This window comes from Balaenoptera ricei, assembly GCF_028023285.1.
Source record: "Balaenoptera ricei isolate mBalRic1 chromosome 7 unlocalized genomic scaffold, mBalRic1.hap2 SUPER_6_unloc_1, whole genome shotgun sequence".
In the NCBI taxonomy this organism is placed as follows: domain Eukaryota; kingdom Metazoa; phylum Chordata; class Mammalia; order Artiodactyla; family Balaenopteridae; genus Balaenoptera; species Balaenoptera ricei.
The window spans coordinates 118,933-140,278 of NW_026777444.1; the positions used below are offsets into that span (position 1 = coordinate 118,933).

The 21,346-nt window shown below is 57.9% G+C and overlaps 1 protein-coding gene across 1 annotated transcript in view; it reads right to left on the reverse strand.

Moving 5' to 3' along the window:
* GLI2 (GLI family zinc finger 2) overlaps positions 1–21,346 on the reverse strand; it is a 254,483-nt gene that overhangs the window by 28,129 nt on the left and 205,008 nt on the right. The window contains exons 4-5 of the mRNA XM_059912050.1: positions 11,598–11,800; positions 8,026–8,211 (exon numbers count right to left, since the gene is read on the reverse strand). Of these exons, the coding sequence (XP_059768033.1) occupies positions 8,026–8,211; positions 11,598–11,800 (389 nt within the window). The remainder of the gene's footprint in view (positions 1–8,025; positions 8,212–11,597; positions 11,801–21,346) is intronic.

Below are 21,346 nucleotides of genomic sequence, written 5' to 3' on the forward strand. Positions count from 1 at the left end.
GTGGGGGCACACAGACAGCCTGACAGTTAGTGGTTGCCCTGGGGTGCATTACTCAGTCTCCTGAGCCTCTCTTTGCCCATCTGCACAATGGGGGCGGTGTGGCAGGTGTGTCCTGAGGACACAGGGGCAGCACCACGGACAGTGCCTTGAACCCAGCAGATCTTCCAGAATGAAACTGTGAATGAATACGGCTTCTTTAGGGGCTGGGAGGACTCTTTGGTGAGCAGGGTGAGCTGAGAGCTAATAATGGAGAAAAGGGCAGCAAATCTACAGGAGACGACTGAGCCACAGTGGAGGACATCTGTCCCTAAATGCTCATCCGCCTATCCGGGTGTCCTCCAAGCTTCTTACTTCTTATTTACTGGGTTCACTCCTTGTTCATCCTCACTTTAAAGGCAACTCTGAGATATAAAAGTGAAGCTTCCAAAAGACTCCTGTTACTTATGAACTGAGTGGTAAATGGGAAAATACAAGATGGGGGGTAGATCTAATATCATACAAAGTAAGAAATACACACACATGTTTGCAATACACTTAAAAAAAGATCTTGCTACTAATATTTGGATTCCCACCCTCTCGTGCGCCCCTAACAAGAGGAAACAGGCCAAATCTGACAGTGATATTCATCTCTGTTATTCCCTCCCCTCAAGGGAAATATGTTTATTAATGCGCCTCTTCCCTTGATAAATTACCAAATAGAAAGAAAAGCCTGGCACTCATTTCCCGTGGCTTCTCCTGTGATTTATGACCAGGATTGGCAGACTCGTCACGTCCATTCATCTGTGGATGCCCCCGTTCTGAGAGCCGACAGCCGCTGGGTGACCAGCCACCTGCCTGCCCTCACCTGGGCAAACGCCAGACGCCACCTGACCTGGATGCTGTTTTGTCCGCTAGTTCTTTCTTTCGCTCGTTCGCACGTTAGTTCACACACCCATCGGGCCCTCCTGCAGCAGTCTGTTTGCCAGGCACAGGCCTTGATGCCGGGCGAGCTGCAAGCAAGGATGCTCAGCCCCGTCTCCTGGAGCTCAGCATCTTGGTGGGAGGTGACAGCGGTACCTGTGGCTCTGGGCAGGATCACTAGACACCACCGAAGCGGGGTTACCCCAGGTAATCCCAGAGTGCTCGTGGGGGCGGGGAAATCTCTTTCCGTAGGATGGTCGGAAACGGCAGGAGATGCAGAAACAGGCCCGGGACCCGGGCAGACGCAGGTTCTGACCCTGCCTGCCAGCTCTAACTGGGTGTCTTTGGGCGAGTCGCTGGACCTCTCTGGGCTGTTTCCTCACCCAGAAGATGGGGCCGGAGAGCCCACCTCAGGGTCACTACAGGCTACCGAGCAGCATTATCGCCCACAGCTCCGGATGGGCCTCCTGTGGGCCCGGGGCCGGGACGCGCCTTCCCTGGGGACGGCAGGGCACAGCCTCGTGGCAGGGCTTGTGAGCCCTGATCCCCACTGCTTAGGGAGCATTCCTGCATGGCCCAGCCCCTCGCCCGGATCGTTTCTGGACTCACTAAGGAGACGCTCTAAGGAAATTCAGCTTGAGGACCTTGACCTGGACCACACTTAGCTGTTCACACCCCCTCTTGCGGGGGAGTAGAAAGCACCGAGGCTTTGGAGCCCAGAGGTGTGGGGCTGAGGCCTATGAGCGCATTTCCCAGGTCTACGATGGAGACAAAGAAACTTAGGGCTCTGGGCTCAAGGTTCCTCACCTGGAAAGTGACTTCTCAACGCTTGTCTCGCGAGACTCTGGGCAGGCTTGCCAGATGAGCCACACACACCATTCGGCCCGAGCCTGCCCTCAGCACCCTGCCCCCCGTCTCCCTCCTGTCGGCAGGCTGGGTGCGGACGCCCTCCCAGAACGGGGCCTCTGGCAGCCCCTCCGTCAGCTCCCCTGCCTCTCTGTGGCGTGATCAGTGTAAGTGGTTCCTGAGACCTCCCCAGACCCGCAGGCAGCATAAAGAACGGAGGTGACATCCGAGTGAAATGAGTGTCAATACAATAAAATATACAGCTCGTAGGAAATGTGGGCTGTAAGCACACAACATTTCACTCGGAAACATTTCAAGTTCCTCAGTGTGGTGGGGCGGGGGGCGGTGGCCGCGGCTCCGCTGTTAAATCACCAATACTCAACGGCATCACGCGAGAAAATTCCATTTTAGGGCCCCAGTGACAAGCAGTGACCTCCCCGCTCTCTAGAGGACCACTAGGCAGAATAACCTCGGATTCCCGGACTGGTTATCTATCACCTTCCAAAGCCGCATCACTCCTCACTCTTCCGGCTATAAATCAGCCTCCTTAAAGAACAGGGGCAATGGGCCTTCACTGACCACCTGGAGGCCAGGAGGCTCCCGGCAGAGGGAGGGCGGCTTCTGCTGGAGATGCCCCTTGTCCCGCCCACAGCCCGGCCCTGTGCTCTGCGGCGGACGGAGGGCTTGGCTTTTCCATTCAGCAAGAACCCACCAGAGCCCCCTCCAGCTCCAGCCTTGCCGCTAAGGCTGTGGCATCTTCCCCAGCGTAGGACACACACACGACCCAAAGGAGATCGTTTAGGCGTGATGGAGACACAGACGGGGACATCTTCCTCAGATATTATGGGGCTTCCCACTTCAGAAAAAAAAATAAAGTTCTATTTTAAGGTGAGTCTGTTAAAAATATAAGACTAAATAAGTTATCGTGTAGGTGGCACTTGGCTAAGGTAAAACTGTGGGTGGTTTGCCAGTGGGTGGGCTGGGGACACTGCTCTGCCGGATGTGGACCTGGGTGGCCTTCCTGACACCCTCTCCCCAGGCCCCCTCACAGCCGGGTGCCCCTGGTCTCCACACCCCAGCTTGACACTCATCGCCCCTGGGATGTTCTCTCCCCCATGGCTCTGCCTCCTCTTGGAATGTGAAGTGCGGGTGCTGAGGAAACAGGCTGAGTAGGCGGGGTGGCCTCGGGACAGGTGTTCTTTGCCCCGACAGGGAGCTTCCACAGAGCAGCCCCCCTGGAGCACCGCGAGAGCTGGGCTTGGCATGCTGTGTTGCTAGCACCTGGCACCATGCCTGGCACGTAGTAGGTGCTCAATAAATACCCTCGTTCATGAATGAATGAGGAGAGTGAGTGTGCATGTGTGTGGTGTGTGCGTGTTTATGGTGTGGGTGTGTATGTGGTATGTAGGTAGGGTGTGTGTGTGCATGAAAAAGAGAGAGAGAAGAGACACACACACGGAGTCTCCCCAACGCCGCACAAACTCTCAGGGCCCCTGCACCGGCAGAGAGCTTACACGTCCCCGTCATGTTTACGGGCAGCTTCCTCACGTGCACACACGTCCTCAGAGCCTCAGGGCCCTTTCCCAGGTGGTCCCGTGAGCCCCGCTGCCCGGGCCCCAGGCCTGCACACCTTTCCCTGGGAGAGTCTGAGTACAAAGGAGCTCGACTGGAAGACCCACTCACACCTCCATGGGGTGGACAGAGGCTTCCCAGGAGCACCTCTCCCCAGACCCGTGCAGCTGGGACCAGCCGAAAACACCAGAGCTGGTGGGCTTTCCCAGTTCCCACGGTTCACAGGAGGGGAGGGGCCAGGGACGACCCCACCCCCCACCCCCTCCACAGAGGCAGGTCTGGGCTCAGCCGGGTGCAGGTCTGGGCCTGAGTCTCTAGGGGCCACGTAGGCATCGGAGCTGCACAGAAATGCCTAAAACTTTAAATAGCGGACGCAAAAGTTCTGGCTGAAACTGGTTTGGAAAATAACTAAGTAACGACAAATACAGGAATTCATGCTGGACTTCACTCTGATTTCCTTGGAGGTAAGTGGTGGGGAACAAAGGAAAAGAAACCACCCGTTCCTGATGTTCACCGGGGTTTGTGAAAATCCCCGGGTCGCCACCAACCCCCACCTCAGCCCGAGAAACCCATGTGTCCGTCCAGACCAAGGCTGGAGGTGGTGAAGCTCCGCTCTGCACCTGAAGCCCATCACACCCTCAAGACAGAGGCGGAGACAGGATGTCGGTGGGTGTGCTGAGTTCATCAGGGCGGCTCCCACGCCCACTGGTGAGCTCACCTCCTCACCACCGCCCGACCCCCCTGTCTCAGATGCTCAGCCCAGACACTGCCAAACGCTGAGCGCCCCAGAACAAAGCTGCCTGTCCCCTTGCAGGCTCCCCGCAGGCTGACAGCTGCTGGCGTCGCACAGTTTCTTCCATGTTTCTACCCCAGGCTCTTTTGTGACTGCTGCTCCCTCCCTCCCTCCCACCCCCAACAGACACAGAGCCCTGCTCCTTGGCAGGTGCTCCTGGACCTGCGGGGCTCCGGGTTTGTGAAGACAGAAGGGCCAGCCAGTTACAGCTGGGGCCCCTCGGGTCCTGCAGGTGGGCGGAGGGAGATGCAGAGCCCAAGGGGGGCTGACGTGGGCGGTGTCCTGGGAGAAGTGCCGGCTGACCTGAGTCCCGGGACCCGGTGCAGGACGGAACGAGGCCAGCCTGCGGGGATGGTGGACGGGCGCAGAGGCGCAGGTGGGGAGAGACAGGCTGGAGGGAAGGCCGCTGGCCATGTGGTAGACTCTGGGTTTCACCCCGAGGGTGATGGGAGGGGCGGAGGGAGGCTGAGCTGGGAGCTGGCACAGGACTGGATGGCCGGCGGGGGTGCTGAGAAGGCAGACTTGGCAGGTCTCGGGTGGGCTGGACGGGGTGGGCAGGCCTGAGGTGGGCTGGCCTGGGGGGGGTGGGCTGGTGGTGAGGAAAAGGTGTCCCGGAGGAGGTGTGGCATGGGGCCCAAACGTGGGGTGGACGGTGGTGCCGACAATCGGGAGACAGAGCCCTGCAGGAGGAGGTAGATCTGAAAGAGGGAAAGGATACCGGTGGAAAGAGATGGGGACCAGCATGCGTGGAGCACCCACTGTAGAGCTGGCACCGAGCCGCGCTCACACAGCACGCAGGGCATGTCCAGGCCCCGCCGGGTCCCAGCAGCACCAGCCGTCCCAGCGAGGACGCCGCTCAAGCAGGCGTGGCCTAGACCTGCCCGCAGCACCCCCATCCCTGCAGCACGCTGGCTCCAGCTCAGCTGCTCTGCCCACTGGGCTCTCCCCGAGGCCGTGGCTCACGGGGCCCGTCAGATGTGCTGTGCTGCCTGGGGCGGTGTGCATGAGGGAGAGCCCGTGATGCTGGTGGCAGACGGAGCGGGGCCTGGAACCCTGACTTGCGGCCTGGGCAAGTCCCTGGATGCTGGGAACCCCAGGAAGCCCACCTTACAGCAGGGGCGGTAGTTCTGGCCTCGGAAGGGGGCTGAGGGGAGTCACACGGGGGGTGTGCCTAAAGGCATGGCACACAGGCAGACCTCACTTGGCTGCTCTCACATGTGCACACAGCAGGCGCTCACATGTGCTGACTTGGCCTCTCCCGCCCTCTGGGGACGCCTGCCTGACCGGACCCCTCGGCCATGGCTTCTCCGTGTCTGCCCGGCTGGCCTGGTGCCACCCAGCCCAAGGCCTTGGAAGGCGGACATCGCTTGGGGAATCTGATGTTTGGGCAATGGCAGCAAACTTTATGCCCTGTATTGTTGCTGTTGTCTGGTTTCTAACTGATGAGTAGCAAGCGCACATGTCCTCCCCAGAGCCCGCCCGCTCCCTGTGGGGGGCACCTGTAGGGCTGTTAAGGGGAGGAGAGAGAAAAGCATGTAGATTTATGCACTCAGGGGGCCGACAGGCCTCACTGCACCCCTACACCGTGTGCCCGTCCTGGACGAAACACCATCCTGGGGAAGACACGGGGGCGAGACAGACCCAGGGACCAGATTCTGGTGGCATCGTTTGGTCGTGCTGTGGGTTCCCTTCGGGGCAGGCTGAGGGTGACACGGGACAAAACCCAGAGCTGGCATTGGGCGGACTGCCGTGCTCCTCCCCAGTGACACTCCTGTGGGGGAGGGCAGGGAACATTGCAGGGGAGTGGTGCTTAGGGACCACTCGAGGTGGCCCCTGTAAGTGTGAGGTGAGCAGGGCAGAGAGACGATGAGACAGGTGGGACCTGGGACCCTTTGCTGCAGTGCTTGCACCTGTGCAAACATCTTCTTGAGCAACAAAATACAGAGAATCTATAAGGGACTAAAAACAACTTGTGTATATGCGCAGTTGGGGCAAATTATGGACAAGATACAGAAAGACCAAAAACCCAGCTGCCACTTCTGAGGAGCCTGGAGCAAAAGCATGTACTGCACAAGCCCCCTGCACGCAGCACCACCAAAGGGGTGGGCAAAGCACCTAAGCCACCCCTCCAGCCGGAGCCCTGGACCCACCCCTACCTTCACCCCATATAAGGAACCAGCTCGCCCCACCTTGGGGAGCGAACGAGCAAGGGAACCTTGTTAGTTGTTCTCGCCCTCCCCCCACCCTGCTGCAGCAGGAGCCCCCATAAAGCCTTGCCTGAATTTCTTGTCTGGCCTCTTATCAATTTCTATTGATTGAGGAGGTCAAGAACCCTGGTTGGTCACAAGGAAAGGAGGGGAGGGAGGGGACATCCAGAGGGACTTCCTGGAGGAGGTGAGATCTCAGCCAGGCCTTAAGAAGTGAGGGGCTTGGCTTTGATCCGGCCGATAAGGTGGAGTTGCAGTGGCTGGTGTGGACGGGAAGCCCAGGGCGGAGGACTGGGGGACGGGAGGTGGCTGAGGGGTGTAGGGGCCCCCCCGAGTCTTGCAGCCCTGCCTGGCCCCACGGGACTGCCTGCAACCCAGCAGGTCTCCTGCAGGTCTGTGTCTGCTCCCTGCCACCAGGGAGTGAAAAAGGGCGTGAGGAGGATAAATCTGCAGGAGCCGCCTGCCGGCCCCTCGCTCTGGCTTCCAGCCCCGCTGCCTGGCCTGGATCCCTGGGGGTCTCTGGGATGAGCTCCAGGGCCGGCAGGTGGAGCAGCGCTGACTGGGGAGGGGAAAAGATGTCTTCAGCTTTCTCCCCCACACAGGGGGCTCCATCTGACCCCAGGGGCTGGCTCATGGTTAGGGTGCAGCTGCCCCTGTAAAAGCAGCTGTGAGGATGGCTGGGGGTGGGTGGGGGACTTGGTACCTCATGGGCACCAGGCACCTCATCTCCCCAGAACGCCCGACCGGCCGTGCCCCCAAACGTGCCCGGCCTGCAGCCTCCCGGCTCAGTTACTGACAACTCTGTCCTCCAACTACTCAGGCCTGAGGCCCCAGTGTTGGCCTCAATGCCTTTCTTCCTCCCTGACTCTACATCCCATCCAGGAACAAATCTTGTGGCTCTTCCTTCAAAATCTATCTGAAACGTGACCGCTTCTCCCACCTCTGCCAGCTGGACCACCTGCTTCCACCTTGCCCCTGAATCTGTTCTCCGACCAGCAGCCAGATGGAGTTCCTTTTAAGAATAAGTCAGGTCTCATTCCTCCTCTGTCCGACCCCCTCCACGGGCCCCACCTCACTCTGCGTGAAAGCCAAAGTTTCACCAAGCCTTGACCGACCGGCACAGCCAGCCCCTGAACTCTGGCCCTACCCTACTGCCACTTCACTCACTGGGTACCAGGTACACTGGCCTCCCGGGCTTTTCTTGATCCCAGCAGGCCCACTGCAGCCTCAGGCCCTTTGCACTTGCTGTCTCTCCTGCCTGTATCACTCTTTGGCTTATTTCTGCATGGCTCATCCCTTTCAATTCTCTGCTTGAATATCATCTTCTCAGTGAGGATTTCTTGATTTCCTCTTTCAAGATGGCACCCTCATCCACCCAATGCTCCTTACCCCATTCCTGAATTGTTTGTCTCTCCCCACTAAGCTGTAAGTAAGTTCCATGAAGGCAGAGATGAGTCCCTTTTGTTCCCTGGAGTGACTGCAATTCCTACAACACTTCCTGGCCCATGATGACTCACTAAGTATTTGTGCGTGTTGTTCAGACACAGTCCCCCAAGGACAGCAGTCATGGCAGGGACTGGGGTAAACCCCAGATCCCTCCATTGGGCTCCTCCCCGCCACAAAAGGAGCAACAAGCACCCTCCTTGGCCTCAGGGGGGCCGTCAGCCCCTGTCCTGCTCCCCACACCCACCCTGGCCCAGCACTCACCATCCACTGGATTGAGGTAGTCATGGAGATGGGGGGCACCGGCCGCACCCCCGCTCTGCATCAGCAGGTCTCCATATGGCGTGGGGTGGCCTGCCATGAGGGTCATCTGGTGGTAATAGTCTGAGGGGTTGGTGCCTGGAGGGGGGAGGCCAAACAGCCCCCTCTCCTTTAGGTGCTCGTGGGCCACTGTGGGCAGGAGGGAGTGAGAGGAAGAAACTGTCAGAATCTGGCCAAAAAGAAGAGAAACACGCACCTGGCCCGAGGAGGCCCCTCCGGGCCCTCCAGCCCTCCCCTGCCCCCGGGGTCCCTGGGCCCCCCTCCCCCGCCATCCCTGGTCAGCCCTGAGCAGCCGGCTGGGGTGGGGCTGCTTCTGCTGATGGGGCAGCCAGATCCCAGCCTCCACATTCCTCCACTTGCTCAGAGCCATAAACAACTGCTTCCTTCTCCCAGTCCAGGCCCCACAGACGCCCAGAGCTCCAGGGTCCGTGGTCCAGCATAGTCTCCAAAGGAAAAAGAAGGTGCAATCGGAGGTGCCAGGGTGGCCAGACAGCTGGGCGCCAGCTCAGACTCACTCAACACTCAAAGCGGGATGGCAGGCGAGCGCTCGCCCGCCCTGGCCAGATAAAGCTCCTCGCCTGTCAGAACCGGGACGGGCGGTCAGCCCTGCCGGGGCTTAGCAAAGAGGCCAGGAGGATGAACTTCAGAGTATCTTGAGGGGGCCTGGCACTCAGGGGTGTGCTGTTAGCTAAAGAGGGGCTTGGAAACCAAACATACCCCTCGGGGGTCCTGGCTTTTACCAGGTGTGCAAAATTAAGAAGGTGCCAGCTCTCTGAGCTGGCTCAGTTTTGCATCTGTAAAATGGGGGTAATAATACCCACCAGTTAAATTACTATTAAAAATGATAGCATCAGCCAACGTTGTGCTGGGCGTTCCGCTGGGTGGGTACAGTCACAGGGCTGAGGGGATCACATCCATTCTCTGGTTTCACTAGCATCACACCGTGAGCTGACTCCCTCAGCAGATGAGGACTCTGGCACTTAAAGAGACAAAGATGCTGCCCAAGGCCACACAGCAGGGAGTTTGAACCCAGAGCCCGGGAACTGGCCTCCCTGCTGTTAGTCTTGGCAGGTGGCAAAGGAGATGCACACCCTCTGGGCAGAAGGAAGCAGCCGGTCCATGGAAGCAGTCATCGTCCCCTTCCTCCTCCTCCTCCTCCTCTCCCTCTCCTGCTGTATCCTCTAGGGACAGCCCTAGCCTGTAGCCCCACGGCCTCTGCCTGGCCTGTCTGTGCCTGAAATGCCCTCCCCTTCCCCTTCTTGCTTGTGCCTCTTCCCTGAGCCTTCCTTGAGTGCCCACTGTCCTCAACACACACACACACACACACACACACACACACACACACACACACACACACACACACAGTCTGCCTCTGCTCCTCATCCCTCCTACAGACATCTCTCAGGGCCCGCCCTGACCCAGGCCTTGAGAGGACCGCCCCGCCTCCGCATGTATTAGTTTCCTCGGGCTGCTGTAACAAATCAGTACAGGCTTGCTTGCCACTAACTGCTGTGAAAACAGATTTTTATTCTCCCTCAGGTCTCGAGGCCAGAAGTCCAAAATCAAGGTGTCAGCAGGGCCACCCACTCCGGAGGCTTTAGGGGAAAACCTGTTTCTTGCCTCTTCCAGCTTCTGGGAGTTGCCAGCTTCCTTGGCTTGTGGCCACATCACTCCCATCTTTGCGTTGTCTTCTTATCTATGTGTCCCTTATAAGGACACTTGTCATTGGATTTAAGGCCCACGTGGATAATCCAGGATGATCTCTTCGACTCAGAATCCCCAACTTAATCACATCGGCAGAGGGCTCTTTTCCACATGAGGCCACGCTCTCGGGTTCAGGGCTTAGGACGTGGACGTATCTTCCTGAGGGCACCATGCCGCCCGCTGCACCACGTGTGAACTTCAAGGCAGGAGCAGCGTCTGGACCCTGGCCTGCACCGCCAGGAGAGGCTGGGGAGCTCCGGTCCACTTCCCAGGAGACACGGGCTCTGTGTGGATGTGTCACACCCTTTGGGGCATCCCGGATTGGTCGCGGCCACTCGGGGGCCCACGCAGAGTTCAGGGCCAGGAGCAGTGGTGAAGGGCCATTTCCGAATGGCCCTATCCTGGCCGGCCGTCTTATGTCCCACGGCTGCAGCCATTCACCTTGTCTGGTTTCTCTTTGTGACACTGCCCTTTTCTGTCTCAAACGAATTGAACAGGGCTGCCATCTGACTGAGCTGGGCCACTCAGCATCCTCTCAGGAGGGACACAAAGTCACTGGTGGTCACCCCGGAGCCTTGCGGCTGGGGTCCCATTTAGAGGCCATGCGTTGACCTGCCAGAGATGCAGACAGAAACCTGCCCAGCTCTGCCTTCTCTCTGCTCTGGGGGGGTCCCTGAGACACCCCGATACAACACCCACTCTGCTTAACACCAGCTTCTGCAGACTTTGGCATCTTGCAACCAAGTAATTCTCACCTAAGATAGAACCTCCATGAATAAACAGACGTCCATGAATAAACAGACGTCAAATTACGTTACGTAATTTGCATGCCAAGGCTGTTTATGAATAGTTCTTTTTTTAAATAAATTTATTTATTTATTATTTTTGGCTGTGTTGGGTCTTCGTTGCTGTGTGCAGGCTTTCTCTAGTTGCGGCAAGCGGGGGCTCCTCTTCGTTGCGGTGCACGGGCTTCTCATTGCGGTGGCTTCTCTTGTTGTGGAGCATGGGCTCTAGGCACGTGGGCTTCAGTAGTTGTGGCTCGCGGGCTCTAGAGTGCAGCCTCAGTAGTTGTGGCACATGGGCTCAGTAGTTGTCGCTCGTGGGCTCTAGAGCATAGGCTCAGTAGTTGTGGCTTGCAGGCTCTAGAGCACAGGCTCAGTAGTTGTGGCTTGCAGGCTCTAGAGCACAGGCTCAGTAGTTGTGGCGCATAGGCTTAGTTGCTCCGTGGCATGTGGGATCTTCCCGAACCAGGGCTCGAACACGTGTCCCCTGCATCAGTGGGCAGATTCTTAACCACTGTGCCACCTGGGAAGTCCTACGAATAGTTCTTTAATGAGTGCAAAAACCAATGCACCCCTGGTTCTCTTGTCTTGGACCCCTCATTTATCGAAAGACCTACTGTTTTTTATTTATTTATTTAAAAATTTTTTTATTTATGGCTGTGTTGGGTCTTCGTTTCTGTGCGAGGGCTTTCTCTAGTTGCAGCAAGCGGGGGCCACTCTTCATCGCGGTGCGCGGGCCTCTCACTATCGCGGCCTCTCTTGTTGCGGAGCACAGGCTCCAGACGCGCAGGCTCAGTAGTTGTGGCTCATGGGCCCAGCCGCTCTGCGGCATGTGGGATCTTCCCAGACCAGGGCTCGAACCCGTGTCCCCTGCATTGGCAGGCAGATTCTCAACCACTGCGCCACCAGGGAAGCCCGAAAGACCTACTGTTGATGGGGGGCAGGGAGGAAGGGCAGCGGCTGAGGATGAACAGCATTAGAGTTCGCACCCCTCCCCCCACCCCGGAGCCCCAGGCCCTCCCTACTCACCGTCCGCAGGGCTGAGGCCCCTGGCCGCAGAGATGGCGGGGTGCGTGGGGCTGCCGTGCACAGCGCAGAGGTACTGCTCCATGTGGGAGCTCACGTACGGGTGTGGGGCGTTGAAGGGGGACTCCCCAGGGCCGGCAGGGTGCGGGGAAAGTCGGATCAATGAGATATCCGAGATGACCGGGCTGCCACTCAGGGCGGGAGGCCTGCAGAGACAAAGGGGAACGTTTTAAGAAGGTGTGGCCCACCCAGGAGGATGCCCAGGGAACCCCGTCAAGCAGCAGAACCAAACGGGCGGCTGCACCTTTATTTATTCGCCAACATCCCCTGGTCACCCTCATACAGAGTCTCAAATCTCATACATTAGCCAGTAAACGCAGGTGGAAAGCTCCCGGCGCTGGTGCAGCTGCCCACCCACCCGTCTCATGTTGGTGATGGAATTCTGCACCCACAGGTCTGGGTTTGCTGGACCACAAGCTCGGCAGGCCACACACCTGTGCGAGTTGTCACCCCTGCTTCCCCGATGCCTGCTCAGGGCCGGACACATTAACAAGTAAGTCTCCGAAATGGGCGAATGCCCGCATCCTACCAAATGGTATGAAAAACAGACCATGAAAATACTAACACCAGGGGGAAGATACAAAGAGCTCATCTTCCTAACGGAACTGAGAAAAAGAGAAATCAGGAGATGCCCTGAAAGATGGAGAATTTGGGGCTTCTGTGGGACAATCCCTGCAGTGAAGCACTCAGCCACGGGACCGGCTGAAAAAGAAAAGATCAGGATTCAAGGAGTGTTTGGGAACGCTGAGACGTCATGAAAATTTTGGAATATCATTCTAGCTTTCCTTACATGGAACTCCTTCTGATGTTCCCAGAGTCTCCCTTCTCTGACGCCCACTGACAATCGGGCATGCACCTGGCGTGGTCCCCTGGGCTGGGGCTGGTGTGGCCGCGGCCCATTTCTACGGTCAGCCCTCCAGGAGGTACCTGCTCAGCTCAACAAAAGGACAGGCCTGCTCCCCTGGGGCCTCCAAGCAGCTGTTAGCACGTAAGCTACAGGGGTATTCTGAGGTCATCTACTCCCAAACTTGCCCATATTAAAGAAAAAATCAGACTGGGGGAAGCTGCTGTGAAAGCACAACTAAGTCACTGGAACCAAATCTACCAAGATTTCATTTTCGATTTTTCAGAAAATAGGGGCCTCTCTGTGACTTGACACAGTGCAAAGAATATGTGTTCAAATCAGACCAACCTGCATTAGAATCTCAGCCACTATGGAGAACAGTATGGAGGTTCCTTAAAAAACTAAAAATAGAGCTACCATATGATCTAGTGATCCCACTCCTGGGCATATATCCAGAGAAAACACTAATTTGAAAAGGTACATGCACCCCAATATTCACAGCAGCACTATTTACAATAGCCAAGACATGGAAACAACCTAAATGTCCACTGACAGATGAATGGATAAAGAAGATGTGGTACATATATACAACGGAATATTACTCAGTCATTAAAAAAGAATGAATTAATTCCATTTGCAGCAACATGAATGGACCTAGAGATTATCATACTAAGTGAAGTAAATCAGACAAAGACAAATACCATATGATGTCACTTATATTTGAAATCTTAAAAAATGATACGAATAAACTTATTTATAAAATAGAAATAGACTCACAGACAGAGAAAATAAACTTATGGTTACCAAAGAGGAAAAGTAAGGGGAGGGATAAATTGGGAGTTTGGGATTAACAGATACACTCTACTATATGTAAAATAGATAAACAACAAGGACCCAGTGTATAGCACAGGGAACTATACCCAATATCTTGTAATAACCTATAATGAAAAAGAATCTAAACAAAAAAAGAATATATATATACATATATAACTGAGTCACTTTGCTGTACACCTGAAACTGACAGAACACTGTAAATGAACTATATTTCAATAAAAATTAAAAAAAAGAACATTAGCCTTCATCAGCTCAGTTACGCTGACCAAGTAATTTAACCTCACCAAGCCTCAGTTTCCTCATCTGTAAAATGGGGATAACAACAGTGCCCATTTCCTAGGGCTGCCATGAGGATGAAAGTCCCCCAAATGGTGCCTGAGACACAGCCGCCAGTCAATAAGTGAGAGTTGTTATTACAGCATTAGTACCACACTTTGAGGGCAAAATCCAGATGTGCCTGGGAAGCCCTCAAAACCTTGACGTCGGATGTGTGAAAACGCGCTGTGAGAACCGGTTACTTCAGAGAGGGCATGACTTGTCCATCGGCTGGAGCACACCAGAGCTAATTACTGATTATGTGCAACAGGGCATGAAAACTGTGCTTATGACACAGTGAGAACCAGGACCCAAACAGGTGACATCCAGATGTCTTAACATCTGGGTTACACAAGCTCCGTGCTCAGAGGCTGTTCTACAGGCCTGGGTGTACGCATTCTGCTACTTTATTTTCGAGCTTTTGCATATGTAATTGCAAGGGATGTGCAGTTCCAACGAACCCGCCGGGGCACTTCCACGCTGTAGTGCTTTCGCCCATGCCAATTCTTGGCCCTATACCTCGTCAGGGCAATTCCTTTTCTTCCCTGCAAGTCTGGGTCAAGGGACCCCAGTGGTCAGTGGTGCTCTCCCTGAAACCCCTTCCCCTGGCATGAGGTCTCTGCTCCCCCTGGGGGTCATGGTTCCCACCTTAGGTGGGCAGGTGTGTTTCCCAGGTAACCAGGGAGCAGGGCGTGCCCCAGGCACCGCTGCATCAAGCATCTGGCAGGCAACTGGCATCCCGCAGGTGTTCAGAGGTATCTTCAGAGCCAGTGATGGTGACACATCTGTGAACCAGGCACTGAGCCTGGCGGAAGGGAGCCCCTGCCATCAGTCACAGCTTCCAGCTATCCTCACTCACAAGCCGCCATTAGAGGCCAGGCCACCTGTGAGGAAACTGCACTGAGTGCCAGGGACCAAAGAGGTGGCTCCGCTTCGGGCCACAGAGGCCGTGTGTCCAGGGGAGAAGAGTGAGTGAGTGGCGCGTCCAGGGGAGAAGAGTGAGTGAGTGGAGCGTCCAGGGGAGAAGAGTGAGTGAGTGGCGCGTCCAGGGGAGAAGAGTGAGTGAGTGGCGCGTCCAGGGGAGAAGAGTGAGTGAGTGGCGCGTCTCCTGCCCTCAGAGCCTTGGTTCACCACTGGGCACTCAAGGCAGGGTAGCTTCCAGGGCCCGCAAGATGCTGGCCAGGTTCGAGGGCAGGGCAGCCTGGCGTTACTGAAGCTGGTGGCCCTAAGTGGCCTGGCCAGGCCTCCCTAGTAACAGGTCACCCTGTGGGGTGCCAGGACCACAGCTAAGGCCCCCCAAGGCAAGCCAGTGATTACGTGGGGATTTAAAGGAACACATGGGGGGTACATGGTGGCCCTGGTCTGTCCAAGGTGACTCCCATCCCACCGGCCAAACAGGAGGCTGGAGGGGGTCTTGTCGTGGCAACGTGCACCCCGCTGTGGGGCTGCCTGGCGGGGCCGGAATCAGTGCAGCCTCAGCAGCTGGGCCCGGAGGTGGCAGGTGGGGGCCGAGCCCCCACGCTGAGGAGCTGGGGCTTTTGTCTCTACACCTCTGCTACCATCCTTTGGAGGAGAGTGACCTCTGTTACCCCCTTCCCATCACATTATTCTCCAAGGAAACGGGGAGGAGCGCGAGGTTCTTCCAGGCCACGCCCCTCCCCACAGGGATGCTGACTTCAGAACGCAGCCCGTGATGACGGCCAGCCTGACGGCCGCCGGGAGGAGACGTGAAAGCTCTGGCACCAACAACGCACCTCACCCACGAGGGTTCTGGGTCCAGAGACGGAGGTCACCCCCCAAGCCGTGTGGCCGGAGACGCAGGCCGGGATTCAACCCAAGCTGCCTCACTGCCGGGACGGTGCCGCCCTCAGCCCAGGCTCTCCCTGCCCCAACAGGGAACAGCGTCGAGGACTCCTTGTCCCCTTGGTGTGACACAGCAGGAAGCTCGGAGTGGCCACTGCCTGCCCCTAAGCAGATTCGACAGGGGGTGGCCGTGAGGTGGGTTAGGTAACAACAGAGCTGATGAAAGGGTGCAGAGAACAGCCCCTGCCCTTCCGGTGCCAGGCCTGGGGAGTGGGGTCTGGGCTAGCAGAGCCTCCCGGGGGGGGCAGAAGCAAAGGTGAGTCCTGCCAACGTAGAGCAGAACTGGGTTCTGGAGGCTGTCCAGGGGGACCCAGGTCGGGGTCCGGAAGCAGCGGGACAGGGCCAACCCTCGTCCTTCCCACTTAGCTGGGTGCCCGCGGCCAGGATGCTGCTCCGCTCCGGTGCCTCACCAGGTGGTAGGCAAAGACCAGCGCTGGGCACGTGGTAAGGGTTCACAAGCACTAAGCCCCTTCCCTTCCCTTTTCAGCAACAAGCCAACTCGGGGTGCGGAGTGTCTGCTGACCTGGGCCTGCGGGACCCAAGACAACAGGCCCATTAACAACACAGCTATAGACGACTGTTGAGACACCTCCTCTGGGAAGCCTCCTTAGACGTCCCCTCTGCACGGCACCGCTCAGCTGTGCCCTGACCTGGCATTTCCTTAAGACTGGGCGCCAGCTGCCACGGGGTCACATGCATGTATTTCGTTTACTAATCTAAATTTAAAAATCCACAAAGTGGGCACCTTATGCCCATTTTACAGATGAGAACACTCTCAGAAAGGCTAGGTCCCTTGCCCAAGGTCACTCAGAGAGCAAGTATCGGAACCACAACCAATCCAGGCGGGTCTGGACCCGAGCCTGTGCCTGGGCCCGTCCCCCGGCAGAGACGCGGGTGCTCTTGATGACTGCGATGTTTTGTGAGCGAGCGGGGCTCTGGCGGGTGCAGGATCAGGGAGGTGGCGGCGGCACCAGGGAAGAAAAGAACTCACTCCCCCCATCCCCCGCCCCGCGCCAGCTCCCTGACTATCTTCACCCCCACTCCCATCCCGTCGCCACGCACAATCGAGTCAGCTTTCAGGAGGGAGATGGAGCCTCTCCCTCACACTGTGTTGTGAATGACTGATAGGCTCCAGGGTCACAAATGTTCCAGGAGACTGTCCTTTTAACAGACCGAACAAAGCCGAAGGAATGAATCTCAAATGGCAGAATTCGAAGCATTAGGAATGCATTTGAGGGACCAGGGGCCTTCCCAGCAGCCCTGAAATCACACCAACACAGCCACCCTTCAAGGCTGGTCCTGCAGGGACCAGAGCTGCTCTTTCTTGGACGCTTGCCCCATCCCGCCTGACAGACAGTCCCCACACAGGCGGTGCTGCCAGCGCTGGGGAACCAAGAACAGTGCCGTCGGACCTACCAGGCAAGGCAGATGCCGTGAAATCGGAGCCGCTGCCTCAGGCCACCCCTCAGCCACAGCCTCCCTTTCTTCTTCCATTTCCACGCTGTGGGCTGCGGGATCCCGACCCTGGTCTTAGCCGTGGCCCATCCAGGCCTTGAATTCTGGCAACTGGGCAGAGACTCAAGGAAGGGACCTTGAGGATGGGAGGAGGGACCAGATGTGTGAGCTCATTTTAAAAGATGGTCACATTCTCCCGGGCTGTAGGCACACATGTGTGCACACTCACACGCTTGCAGCCCTCACTCAACCGGACCGGCAAACTCAGCCTTTCTGCAGGCTGCTCGGCTTGGACACTACCTTTATGCATTGCCTTCTACCCTTCGGTCCAGCTCTGAGCTCATCTGAGCCTGATTCTATCAACTGTTTCTTCCCATATTTGTTAATCTTCCCAAGAAAATTGCCCCAAGCCCTTGCTCTGTTCCCAGCCACATGAAGGGAGCTCAGAGCCCAAGTGGAAGAGGCACAAACACAAATCAGTTTAAAGATTCCAGCAGAGAAACAAATTCCCTAACTCTGCCTGAAGGTTCCTCAGAGGAGGTGACCTTGAGCTGGGTTCTGAAGGACGAATAGGAGTTCATAAGCACATTGCAAATAAAGGAAGCAGCAAGTGCAGAGAAAGGCTAGAACATAAGAACATGTGTGTGAAGGTTATATCTTGGGGGGAGCGGCAGAGCCCACAGAGAGCTTTGGGCCGGATCTGTGTCGGACCCACTTCCCTTCTTCTGCTGTGGGTGGGCGCCATGTAGCCTGTGCCCTGACGATCAGACATTCCATATCCCCGGGCACCATCAGAGATGGGCATGTGCCCCAGACAGCCCGTTCGGCTGAAATCTTTGGGAAAGAAGTATGCTCTGCCCACAGAGGTTGCTGTGTGGGTGGAGCCGCTGGGGGCCCTGAAGGGAGAGGCCAGGAACAGAGATGATACACAAACATCAGAGCTGAGCGCCGTGGAACCAGTTTCTTGAATTGAGCCCCTGGAGAGGGATCTGGCTTTGCCAGAAGCTGGTACCCTCGGCCTTTTCAGTTCTCTGAGCCAATGCATTTGTTTGTTTGTTTCAACCAGTTTCAGCTGACTTTTTCTGTCTTAGGCAACTGCCAGGGCCTGTCGAGGCGAGCCTTGACTAATCAGCCTCCCCCTGCCCGGAGTGATCCAGGGGCCCGGCTTCCTGTAAGGCAGACCCGAGCCGTAGTTCCTCGGGCCTGTGCACCCTCTGGCCTGCAGGCATCCTGCCCATAGCTGCTGGGCGGCACGGGCAGCTGTGCTGGCCCTTCCGTTTGTGTGTGTGTGTGTGTGTGTGTGTGTGTGTGTGTGTGTGTGCACGCGCGCGCGTGCACGTGAGTGTGTGTGTGTGTGTCCTCCTCCCTGGAGGCAAGCCCAGCAGAGGGCCTCTCCTTAGCAGGCTCTTTCCTGTTTCCCTCCCTCCCTCTTGGGAGGGCCCTGCTGACCCCCCCCACCCCGGACAAGATTTCAGGGCCAGGCCACCAGCCGGGCGAAGAAAGGAGGAAAAGGGACCCAGCAAGCGCAGACCGAGCCGGCCGGTCGCCGTTCCGGCCTAAGTGGGCGCTGCCGGGGTGCTGTTCCTGAGCACGTGGTCAGCATTCACTGGGCGCCAGTGGCGTGCAGCACGTCCAGCAACCCCGCAAGGCAGGTCGCGCCCCCGCTGCAGAGAGGAGGAAACCGAGCTCGGGGCGGTGAGGAGCCTCGCCCGAGGCAGCAGAGCTGTGCGGGGCCGAGCGCCTTTCTGGCTCTGGGAGGGCAGACTCAGCCCGCTGACGTCCCCAAGAGCGTACGCACGGACAGGCAAGCTCCCACCACAGCTGTTTCTGCCCCTGACAAGCCCAGCCTGGTGTTCCTCTGCAGACACGGCCTCAGCTGGACCCTGGGGGCAGGGGCGCAGGCGGAGGGGAGCTGCTCACACAGGCGGGCAGAGCCTGGACTCTGGGTGTGAATTACAGCTCTGTCACTCCTTGTGGACCTCGGTGGTGCTATCCGCCCCCTGGCTGGCAGGATGGGCGGCTGGGAGAGGGAAAGAGCTCAGTGTGGAAAGTGCGTGCTGCGTTCCTGGGCGCCTAGTAGGTGCTCGGCCTGTGCCCACCGTCTCTTTTCTTAGATTTAACAGATGAGCGAATGGAAGGAAGTCAGAGGGTGGTGGAGTGGCCCCAGCCCGCGTCCCCCAGCATCCAGCCCCAGGCCCCTTCTCGTGTGCTGGCACAAAACTTCTGCAGGCAGATGAAAGAGCAGGCCAGGGCACTGGGAACCCTGCACGTCCGTGTGTATCTCAGCCTGAGCTGGCTGGGCCTGAGCGAGCACGCCTAGACCCTTGAGGACGGGCGCCATCCCTGGGCGCTGGCCTGATGGGGTGCGTTCCTAGAGGGAGTTGGCTTCCACCAGGCTGGGGGTGGGGGCCTGGGGGGCAGAGTGAGCCTTCGCTGATGGGAGGAGTGGGGGGGCGTCTGACCCCCGGCACAACCTGAGCCAAGGCGCGAGGGCAGGAACCAACGTGCTCCTTAATTCAGGGAGAGGAGGGGACAGAAGTGCAGGGATTGGCGCCCCTGGACCCCACCCACTGTGCCTGTTTGGAGAGGACGGAGAACAATGTGGAGCTGAGGGTGCTGACTCACCCAGACTCAGCACGAGCTGTCAGGGCAGGATCTCCCACGCGGGGTCGGCGGCTGGGAGGAAGCACCTTGGCCACCCAGAGGCACTCCTTCTGGCGGGTTTGTTCAAAGACCTTTTCCTGTGCGGGGCAGTAGGGCCAGAACAGGCAGGACTAAGCCCTTCACGTCCCATTTCACAGACAGCACGACAGACACCCAGAGCGACAGTTGGCACAGCCACGGCGAGGTCGGTGGGAGCAGCAGGGCCAGAACACAGACCCAGGTGCTGGGCATGACCCTCTCCTCGCCTGGCCTAGGGCCCTTCGCTGAGGACGCAAAAGGAGAGGTCTGGTCGCCTGGGGCCAGGAGCCCACAGACCTCACCTCCGGTCTGCTTCTCGGGGTGACCCACGGCCCTCGTGGCAGCAGGAGGCCGCACGCCTGCGAGGTCCAGCACCTGTGCCCCCCCATCCTGCGTGCCCCTCACGGCCCCCTCTCTGGTCCTGCGCCCTGCCTCACTCACCCCTCACAGCGCTGGCCCTGGACGCCTCCTCCTCCACTCCACCCCTCCTCCTCCTCTCCATCCCTACCCTGCCCCGGATACGGAGGGCGGCTCCTTCCCTGGACCCTGAGCACGTCCGTCTTGGCTGGTCATATGGCGATGAGCTCACGTGGGGTCTGTCTCCCCTCTGGACAGCCAGCCCCAGGCGCAGGCTGTAACCTGTGGGGCGGAGGCTGGAGGGATGCGGCCACAAGCCAAGGAGTGCCAGGCGCCCCCAGAGGGTGGAAGAGGCCAGGAAGCGACTCTCCCCCAGAGCCCGCTTTGGGAGCACAGCCTTGCTGACATCTTGATTTCGATCCAGTGATACTAAGTTTGGACTCTGATCTCCAGAACCGTGAGGGAATAAATTTCTGTTGTTTTAAGCCACGGAGTTTGCGGTAACTTGTTAGGAGCTAGGAACGTGTGTCACGCCTATTGTGCTGGGGTGGAGGAGGCCTTTGGGACGCAGCAGGAACTGCTGTCATTACTGTCACATTTCTTCCGAGAAGGTCAGGTCTATAGGGAGCAGGGCGGGCGTGTTATTTCCTGGAGTAGCCCTGCACCCCCCAGTGGGTGCTCCATCAGTGGCCAGTGGGCAAGGAAGAGGGAGGAGCTCCCCTCCAGGCTGGGAGGGCGCCTGAGCACTAGGTCCCATGCCCCGCGTCACAGGGCACCGTCACAGGGCACTGGAGCGTGCCTTCCCGCCAGCCGCCCAGATTACACGGTCACCAGCTTCCCTGAGCTTAGCTGAGCGCGCCCTGCACACACCCCGACACACCCACCCTGCCCACCCTGGGGACCGCGTGCTTGCACGCACCGGTCCTGCCTTTGGGCTGAGATGTACCACCCACCAGGATCCCAGGGCCACGGGCGGGGTCGGCGGGCTCAGCGTGGGGAGGCCAGGACCCTCTGCTATTGCCAAGCTGCTCAGGGCCAAGCATGCACTTTCTCAGACACACCGGGCAGGTGGCCTCGGGCCCACTGATGTGCCAGAAAGCAAATGAATTCCCCAAAGCTGGCCTTGCTGCTCTTCCCCAAACTGGGGCTCCTTAGCACCCGGAAGGCAGGGTGGGCATGTGTCTGCTCTCACCGGCACCTTTGCACGGCAAGGCCGCTGCCCTTGGCCTACGAACAGATAGAAACAGAGCTCCATCGCGCCAGACTGGGTGGAGTTCAATCTCCTCTCCAAGGATTTTTTAAAAAAAATAAATTTATTTATTTATTTCTGGCTGCGTTGGGT